At 56.2% G+C, this 9,843-nt stretch overlaps 1 protein-coding gene across 1 annotated transcript; it reads right to left on the reverse strand.

The window, feature by feature from the left end:
* Positions 1-172: 172 nt before the first annotated feature.
* Positions 173-9,124, reverse strand: TAS1R1 (taste 1 receptor member 1). Its single transcript, XM_029230385.1, is given in 9 exon segments — positions 173-438; positions 440-980; positions 982-1,297; positions 2,558-2,678; positions 3,227-3,344; positions 3,346-3,434; positions 3,888-4,641; positions 6,670-6,975; positions 8,934-9,124. Coding segments are annotated over 9 exon segments (2,508 nt in total). The 3' UTR covers positions 173-366.
* Between the last annotated feature and the right edge of the window lie 719 nt (positions 9,125-9,843).

Consider the following 9,843-nt stretch of genomic DNA (forward strand, 5'->3'; position numbering starts at 1 on the left):
TGGGCCCGCCTCCTGGGGTTGCCTAGCAACGCCAAGCTGCAGGTTGAGTCTACTCCCCGGTCGGAGTCCCGAGGTTCCGGCTGCGGTTAGCTCGGCCGCGCAGCGCCCTCAGGCTTGAAGAGACAGCGCCCTACCCTCGCCCTAGAAAGGAAGCACAGCCAAGACGCACCTTTCACCTCTTTATTGGCAACCAGCGCAGCCCGGACTGAGCTCTCCCGTGGGCTTACACTTCCCAAGCCAAGGCTGAGGAGCCCAGAGGCCTCCCGGACACCCCAGGTCCTGGGCGCCCCATTCCACCTTCAACCCTGAGAGCAGTAGAGACTTCCAGTCCACCCTGCCCCGGCTTGACCCTGCCGGATCCACTGGTCAGGTGGAGCCACAGCGCCTGGTGTAGTCCTGGGTGGAGGCCTGGAAGTGCTCGGTGCTGTTGAGATCTGGGCAAGCACAGGATCACATAGCACTTGGGGAGGAAATAACCGCTGAAGCCGCCACTCAGGCTGCTCGGCTTGGCCAGCACATTGACCGTGGGCAGGTGCTTGCCCTGGTAATCACTGGCCATGGTGAAGAAGGCGATCCAGGACATGAAGTTGAGGAGCAGGCTGAAGGTGACACATTTGACCTCAATGTAGTTCTCTGGCAGGTCCTTGCCCAGGAAGCTGCAGGCAAAGGCGCTGACCTAGAGGAGGCCATTGTAGGCGAAAGCCAGCATGAAGCCCGGTGGGTTAGCCTCTGTGCAGTCAAGCACCGCCAGCTGAGGGAAGGGCTGGTATTCCCTAGGGGGCAGTGGGGTCCACACCGCAAGCCACGTCAGACAGATAAGCAGCTGGGTTGTTGAGCTGATCACCACCAACGGGCCAGCACTGTGGTTTTGGACCCACGCACGGAAGAAGGTGGGTACCTTGGCAGAAAACTTGAAGATGAACACAAGTTGGAAGGAGCGGATCGTCAGGCAGGACAGGAAGATGGCAAAACCAAGGGCAGAGGCCTTCGCGCAGCAGGCATGTGGGCAGAGTGGGCTCCCCAAAGAAGCCATAGTGGCCGCAGCTGCCCCCCGCCAGGGAGCCCAGCATGAGGAAGCACAGCCGGCTTCCAGCCGACCTCACCACAGGCGTGTCTAGGTGCCAGGCAAACAGGCCAGCAGTCCCAGCCACCAGCAGCAGCAGCAGCGTATTAGCTGCCAGGAGCACCCAAGAGATGGGCTCATGCCAAGTCAGAAACACCACGGTGCATGGGAAGCAGGCCTGGCTTCTCTCAGGTGCCCACTCTTCTTTCCCACAAGGTTGGCAGCTGTAGGGGTCTCGAAGGGAAGGCAGAGAGGGTTCCTGAGAACCGGGTGAGCATAGCAGGAATGGGGAAGGGAAGGGAGGCCGTGCAAGCCCGCAAGGTTCTGGGAGGGCTGTAGCACAGGAGCTGGGCTCTGCCAGGCACAGCTCTACCACGGGGTAGCCCTGGGTGAGGGCCCCCAGGCCAAGTGTTTCCTCAACATGCCTGTGTTAATTACAGATTGTGAAGACACCTGGATTGGTTCTGTGTGGCTCACGATCCCATGAAACCCAGAAGGGGTTTGCAAACCAAGAGGTCGTAGAGAGGGCCTTAACCCACATAACCTTGAGGCTATGATCCAATGCGAGCAGCCAGCCCCAAAGGAAGGGTCTTTTCGTCTCTCCCCAGCACTCCCACTAGCCAAATCCACCTGCCTGAGCTGCCGCTCTGTGGTTTCTCTGAGTTGACTCTCTCAGGAAAGAAGAGATACATTCCCATGCCCATAGAGACAGTAAAAGGAAGGCACGTGGCCCCTGGAGTCCAGCTCTGGGCTGAGCCCTTAGCTACCTCTGTTTGCTCTCTGGTCTTGACCTTGCATCACTGGGTAGAGTATGCTTTTTGTCCTGCTGCAGACATGCTAGTATCTGCATTCAGGCCAAGCTCTTCAAGGTGTCAGCTGTCACTGGCATGGACAACAGAAGGGACTTCATACAGATAACATGGGAGGGCACAAAGAGAATGAGAGCCACATCTGTTTGGATAAAGAGGTTGAATTTAGGGGGACTTCCCTGGTGGTCCAGTGGTTAAGAATCTGCCTTCCAATGCAGGAAACACGGGTTTGATCCCTGGTCAGGGAACTAAGATCCCACATGCTGCGGGGCAACTAAGCTCACATGCTGCAACCACTGAGCCCACATGCGACAACTAGAGAGAAGCCCATGGGCCACAACGAAAGATCCGGCATGCCACAACTAAGACCCAATGCAGGCAAAAATGAAAGAAAGAAAGAAAAGAAAGGAAGGAAGGAAGGAAGGAAGAAAGGAAGAAAGGAAGAAGGAAAGAAAGAAAAAGAAAGAAAGAAACTCAGCTACATATGAGGGCTTCAACTGCTTGTTTCTTTCTGCTTGATCAGAATTCAGTCTGATAGAAGGTGTCCCCCAACCTGTCCCTAACTGGCAGCAAAGTGACCAGGGCCCTGGTTCTGCACATGTGTGGCCCAAGGGAGGTCCTTTCATCTGCTCTACAGACCCTAGGAGTGCTGGGTGTTTCGCCCACTCATCACTGGGTCACTCACCACTCTTGTTGAGGAAGGTCCTGGCCTCACAGAGCACACACTCGAAGCAGCAGTGGTGGAAGCCCATGATCACTCTCTGGTCCCCTTCAGGACAGTCGCTGGAACACACAGACTGAGGCACCTGCAAGAAGCCACAGGCTAGGGGCTTCCCTGGTGGCGCAGTGGTTGAGAGTCCGCCTACCGATGCAGGGGATGCGGGTTCGTGCCCCGGTCCGGGAGGATCCCACATGCCCACATGGGATCCCTTATCCCACATGAGCAGCTGGGCCCGTGAGCCATGGCCGCTGAGCCTGTGCGTCCAGAGCCTGTGCTCCGCAATGGGAGAGGCCACAACAGTGAGAGGCCCACGTACCGCAAAAAAAAAGAAGCCACAGGTGTTCTGCAACCATGCGGAGGGGCCCAGCTCAAGGGACACTCGTTCTTAGGATGGAAAACTGGATCTCTGGGCATCCGCCTTTGCAGATTACTCCCAGGGCAGAGCCCCTGGTTGTGTGAACCAGTGACGACCGGGCGTCTGTCTGTGAGCCTGTGGAGCTTCCCTGGCAGGGCTGGGGAGAGTCATAGTGGCCTGATACTTGGGATCCCCTCTCCTGCTCTGTGTCAACATTGTCCCTGTGCTCCAGGCTGCCTGTCAGGCAATCACCTGGTGAGTGACCATGTCCCCATTACCCAGTTGTCCTTTCCATGCCACCGGCTTTTGATCGTATTTATGTCTAGCCAAACTGGAGACCAAAAGGAGGAGCCGACGACCCTGAAGGTCCAGCTGGGGCCACTCCAGTCCCAGGCAATTATAACTGCTGAGGGGGTCGCCATTGTCATTAAATGTCACAATGTCCTTGTGTAAAAGGAAATTCACCTTGAGTATCTGCTCCAGAAGCTGAAACAAACAGGGATAACGGCGCTGCCATAGCTGGCAGAGGCTGCTCCTCCAGGACCCACTGGGACCCAGACGGCCCAGGAAGCAAGTGCGTGGGGCCTTGCTGAGCTTCCATCTGGGTGGTTTCAGCCCATCTGGAAGTTCTGGTCCTTTCCTCAGGCTCTCTCCCCTCCTAGGAGGCCCCTTCACCCTCCTATCCAGCCTCCTGAGAGGAAGTCTCTAACAAAGAAGCCCTTTGCAGAGGTTTCAAGCCCTGGATCTGAGGCATGGTGGGTGGGAGGGGCCACAGTTCAGAGAACAGAAGACGAACACGAGCCTCAGAGAAGGAATCAGCCTCCAGGCGGGGCCTTTGTCCCCGACCCCTTCCATTTAGGGTAGCCGAAGAGGAACCGCTCTGCTTGCCTCAGGAAAGCACCCTGATATAGGGTGCCAGCGGCAGGTTAAGTGCCTTACCTGCCAGGGGTAGACCCAGCCTCTGGAACAGACTCCAGAGGCACAGCCCAGGAGCTGGTGGAGGCTGTGAGCCACGGCATAGACAGCCTGGTAGATGTAGGCGGAGCTCATGGAGAATGCTCCAAGTGTGAGCATCTTCTGTGCCGCGAAAGCCCAGCACTCTCTACAGAGCTGGTTGCTGCTGCACCAGGAGCCCATGAGGCAAGGCCCAAGGGCTCCTTTGTCTGCCCAGACATAGGCCTCTTCAAACTCCTTCAGGCCAGGGACACGCCTCTGTGGGGTGGCCATGCCCAGCACTGTGCCGATGCCCCAGATCCCAGGCACATTGCTGATGTGTCTGGAGATGGCCCAGTCTTCTGAGGCGATCCACACCTTGGCAGTCAGCTTGGCCAGCACCACGGACTCAAAGAACACCCTGGCCAGCTGCCTGCTGGAGCAAACGCCCACGACCGCGGTCCTCGCTTGGGCCAGGCAGCGTATCACGCTCTGCATCCTCTCATCGCCCGGCTGGGTAGAGAAAGGCACAGTGTCCTTGAAGGCAACGCAGATGCCCTGCTGGGTGGCCTGGTCCTCCAGCGCCTGCACCCCTAGCTGCCCGTAGTCACCTTCGCTGCCCACCATGGAGATCCAGACCCACCCGAACCTCCGCGACAGCAGCATCAAGATCTCCACCTGGCGCTCATCACTTGGGATGGTGTGCAGAAAAGAGGGGCAGAGCCGCTTCACGCTGAGCATCACGCTGCTGGCATCAGAGCTGACCTGTGGGGTTCAGTTCAGCAAGTTCTGTGGCATCAGCCTCGAATGAGGGCCCCCCCCAGTGCCAGCCCTGTGCTGGGCGCGGGGACACGGGGAGGATGGAGACAAGGTCCTGGCCCAGGGTCTCAAGCAGAGCACCACTTGACACACGAGGCTAACAGGTTACATGTCAGGTAGGGAGCAGGTCCCCAGGGAGACTTCTGGGAGAAGAATGGGAATCTGTCCTGTGGACAAAGGGACCACAGCCGCATGCAGGGAGTGAAATGGTACGTGTGTGTGTGTGTGTGTGTGTGTGTGTGTGTCCCTTCAGGGACTTCCACTCGGCTGGAGGTCAGATCCAGGAAGAAAGAGACCCTGAGCAGGTGTGTCTGGTCAGGGTGGGAAGCCTTAGCCCCCTGCTGCGGGGCTGGGGCTTTATCCCAAGGCCTCAGGGTTTAAGCAGGGAAGTGACATCAGACTTGTGTTTTAGGAGTGTATCTCTGATCAGTGAGGAACGTGTTTAAAAAGGCTCAAGGCCAGGCGAATTCCCTGGCTATCCAGTGGTTAGAACTCCAAGCTTTCACTGCTAAGGGCGCAAGTTCAATCCCTGGTCAGGGAACTAACAACAACAACAAAAAGGCTCAAGGCCAGAGTCACAGAGTAACTCCTAGGACCTGATGGAATCATCTAGATGAGAGGGGAGGGCGGTCAGTTAAAGCTGCGGCAGTGGCCATAGAGAAGAAGGGACAGCTGGCAGCGGTGAGGGCCCCCTCCCCCACCGACCCCCGGCAGAGGCCGTGCAGATGAGCTAAATGTAGGGGCAGGGAAGGGAGTGAAGGTGGGACTGCAGGGTTTCTGGCTTCCCTAGAGACAGTCACTCTGCCACACGGGCCAGGCAGGGGATGCAGGAAGACAAGAGGCTTGTGTTACGTGGGGAGGGAAGTTCATCTGGGGGCCTGCTGGGTCCATGAAGTGGAGACGCTGGGCGAGCGTCTGGAAATCAGGCTGGTGCTCAGGGGTCAGAAGGGAGGTGGAGACAGGAATTTCAGCCCCGTCCTCGGCCTGCCTGGGAAGGGGAGGGGTCTGCCCTAGGGAGTCACCGCCTTCTCAGAGGAGATGGGGGCCGGTGGTGGGGGCAGAATTCTCTAAAGGAGACCAAGAAAGAAGTGCCCCAAGTGAAAGGGTCATAAATGCTGAGGGAAAGTGTCAAAATGGTCAAATGGAGGGACTTCCCTGGCCGTCCAGTGGTTAAGACTGCACGCTTTCAATGCAGGGGGCATGGGTTCGATCCCTGGTCGGGGAGCTAAGATCCTGCATGCTGAGCAGCATGGGGCCAAAAAAAAAAAAAAAAGATCAAATGGATTAAAGGCCACCTACTGGGCCCTGCACCAGCCCACCTGAGCAAGATGGTGCTGGGTTCCCCCTCCGGACTGGCCACCTGAACCACGTCCAGTCCCTACCCAGCTGCACCTTCCAGCACCGGCTAGAAGGGCAGAGTCCAGGGCAGCGGAGGGAGGAGTCAAGGCAAAGAGGGAGAAGCAACAGGAACAGAGGACTCTGCGGAGAAGCCTGAATGGAAGCAGGGCAGTGTTAGCCAGGTCTGAGAGGAGAAGCGCCTGGAGGGAAGAGGAGGACAGACAGACGGGCAAAGCGTGTGGGTGGGGGAGGAGGCCCAGGGAGAGGTCGATGAGCAGAGTAGGGGAAGGACGGGGCTGGCCCGCACAGGGACAGATGCCACACCTCTGAGCCTGAGTCTGGGGGGCTGGGAAACAAAGGGTGTCCAGTTCTGCACAAAGGTGATAGGACAGCGGGAGAAGAAAGAAGGGCAGAAGTTTCCGAGGAGAATGGATTTTCCAGTGAGCACTGAGGCAGGGAGACCTGGAAGCGGCGCTTGGACAGGAAGGAATGCCAGGCAGGTGACTAATGAGCAGTGACTGCCCAGGAGGTCCAGGAGTCCAGGCTGGCCTCAGGCATGGCAGCTCCTGCCCACTCACCCCAGCGCACACTGGACTTGGCAGGAGGGGAGGTGAGCGAACTGCCAGGGCGCCAGCTTATCAGGGGCATCAGGAAGGGGCTCAGCAGGGCTGCAGTGGTGGCAACATAGTTGCTGGCGTCGGGCCCAATCACCGCCACAATCTCGGGGGAGTAGTGGGCAGGGTCTCCTTGGCTCTCCACGTAGCACGTCCCTGGCGGGCTCAGCGTGGCAAACACGTTGGCTGACTCCGAGCACCCGTCGTACGGCTTGTACCCCAGGGTGACGTTGGGCAGCAGGGCGGTGGAGTTGTTTATCTCCTCGATGCCAAACTGCATGGCCTGGAAGAGGTGGTAGCCGTGGCCGTTGAAGGTGCTAGGCCTGTAGGGAAAGCCAGGCTGAGAGCTGAAAAGGGCAAAAGGTCCTGCTGAGACCCTCTGGTCTCCTGGAACCCCAGGCTTGGGGGGTAGAAAAGAACCTCTGAGGTCATCTGTTCAGCCCCCTACAACCATGACCTCAGTGTGGACCCTGTGGCACACATGGTTCTGTTGACAGGCCTTCGGAGAGGTAGGGGGCAAATTGGAGAAATACACATACCATGCCCACCTCCCCCCAAATAAGCATGTTAGCACTGAAAGGCTCCCAAGTCCTGTAGGAGAGAAACCTGCTATATTAGTCAGGGTTCTCCAGAGAAACAGAACCAAGATGAGATACATACATATATACATAGAGAGAGAGAGGGAGAGGGAGACAGAGTGAGAGAGAGAGCAAACAAGAGAGGTTTATTTTAAGGAATTAGCTCATGGGATTATGGGGGCTGGCTAGTCTGGGATTTGCAGGGCAGGCTAGAAATTCCCACGAGACTTTATTTTGCAGTCGAGGCTGAGGCTGAAGGTGGAGTTCTTTCTTTTTCCGGGGACCTCCATCTTTTCTCTTAAGGTCTTCAACTGTTTGGATGAGGCCCACCTACATGATGGAGGGCAATCTGCTTTACTCAGTCTATTGATTTAAACGTTAACCACATCTATGGGAATTCTCTGGTGGTCCAGTGGTTAAGACTTCACCTTCCAGTGCAGTGGGTGTGGGTTCGATCCCTGGCTGGGAGCTAATATGCCACATGCCTCGCGGCCAAAAAAACCAAAACGTAAAACAGAAGCAATATTGTAACAAATTCAGTAAAGACCTTAAAAATGGTTCACATCAAAAAAATCTTAAAAATAGACAAATATTAACCACGTCTAAAAATACCTTCACAGCAACATCTAGACTGGTGTTTAACCAAACAACTGGGCACCAGGCCCTAGCCAAGTTGACACATGGAATTAACCACGGTCCATGCTTAACCTTGTTTAACTAGTACTTTTCACTGGGACACTCATGCCTGTGATGAGGGCCTGTGTTCCTCATGGCCTCTCTGGGAAACACCGACAAGGGCGCACTGGGGACATGATTCAGCCCTCCTTGGAGAGTGTGCCAGCCTGTTCCATTTCCCAGCCTCTCTGCTTGTTGCTAGGCTCTCCCATCGTTCCTATCACTTCTGTCCTTGAGTCACTGGAAGGAAATGCAGTACCTCCTGCCCGTGACAGCCCTTCAGTTACCTGAAGCCGGTTTTCATATGTCTCCTCCTCAAGTCTTTTCTTCCCAGGCTCCCACCTGTAGCTCTTTGGGCCAGTCCTCCTGCACCAGGCTTTCCAGAACCTTCCTCCTGGGCTGGCTGTCAGGTGTGCTTCATGGTTCGGGCATCCTACTGCTGAGCCATGATACATCTTCGAGCTGCCCAAATCTAACACTTGTATGGATGGCAAGAAACTATCTTCTTTATAAGAAAAGCCGTTGTTTTTTCTACCTAGACTGTTGACTTCATGAAGACACCAACCTAGTTTATCTTTGCTAAGCTCCTGAAGCATCTACTGCTATGTGTTCCCACACAGGGGGGAAGCCTCCCCTGGAGGACTGTACTCGCCATCTGGGAGACTAAGGAGTGTGAACTTGGGGAGGAATGGGGTGGGGGAGGAGACGGAGGAGGGGAGAGGCCATGCTTGCTTAATCCTTGCCATCTAGTTACATCACAAAGCCGGGAAACAACTGGCATGGAATTAAAAGACAAAGGACTCTAACAGCCAGGGCAAAAGGACATATTACAAAGTGGAAACTGTATTACAAGGTGCCGGGGAAGGGGCTAGCTAGCACTTGAAGGTGGCGCCTGCAGGTTGGGTAGGGACTGGAGGCAGACGGTCACCCCAGAGGCAGAACTGGCAGGGTCTTGCTGAGGGGGGCTGGCAGAGGGCCCCGTAGACATGGGCCCCCCTAGGTGACAGTTCTGCTGACCCCTCACTCACCTGTCACAGAAGGTCACTGTGGGTCTGCATCTCACCCCTAGATAGTCACCGTGGGGAGGAAACTGGTCCGCAAGCAGGTAATCCCCAGGGAGGCTGAAGTCAGAGGAGGACGCGGTGCTGTGGCAGCTGAAAGCCCAGCAGCAGGAGAGGGAAAGCTGCAGGCCGATGAAGCTCGCCCCCCAGAGTAACATGCTGGCCAGATCTCCCTGCACCTGGCATGGCCGCGCGCGCGCCCTGGGACCAGACCGGGCCCGTTTAACTAGAATGGTCGGCAGCTGCCCATGTTTCATGCCTTCATGCTTCTCAGTTTCATGCCTTTGAAAGGGGTGGGACTGGAACCCAGTTATAGGAAGCGGGCTGTTTGCCTCCAGCGTCTGGGGCTGCAGTCCTCCTCAGGAACCGGGCAGGGTAAAGGCACAGGTGCAAACCAGGTGGCACCCACTGGCCCTTCCTCTGGACGGTTGTGGGCTCTGTCCTTGCACTGCTGCCTGTGGCTTCACCTGGCTCAGAAAGAGAGCCCTGGTATTTGGGGGCGGGCAGAGGAAGGCTGGAACACATCTTCTCTGGGGGCCTTGAGGAACAGGGTGTGGAAGGTTGCTCTCTGGGAGCTGAGGATTTTAAAACCTTTTACCTGGGCCTCAGTTGACCCAGTGAGACAAGGCTTTGAGTTAAACTTGCAACTCCACACACCCACCCCAGTCCTCAGTATCCTGAAATTGAAATTCTGAGTAAATCATCTCGATTTCGCCTTGTTATAAACAGGGTTGCTCCCTTCAGCTCAAAGACAAATGCATGCAAATAGACTGGTTTTGTTTAAAACGTCAATCCTGGAGCTTTCTCTGCATGAAAAAAAAAATCCTAGGTGGATTTCCAGAGAGGTGGCCTTGGACTCAGGGTATCTGACTTTCCC

Source organism: Monodon monoceros, unplaced genomic scaffold (assembly GCF_005190385.1).
Source record: "Monodon monoceros isolate NGI ecotype Baffin Bay Population unplaced genomic scaffold, NGI_Narwhal_1 Super_Scaffold_18, whole genome shotgun sequence".
In the NCBI taxonomy this organism is placed as follows: domain Eukaryota; kingdom Metazoa; phylum Chordata; class Mammalia; order Artiodactyla; family Monodontidae; genus Monodon; species Monodon monoceros.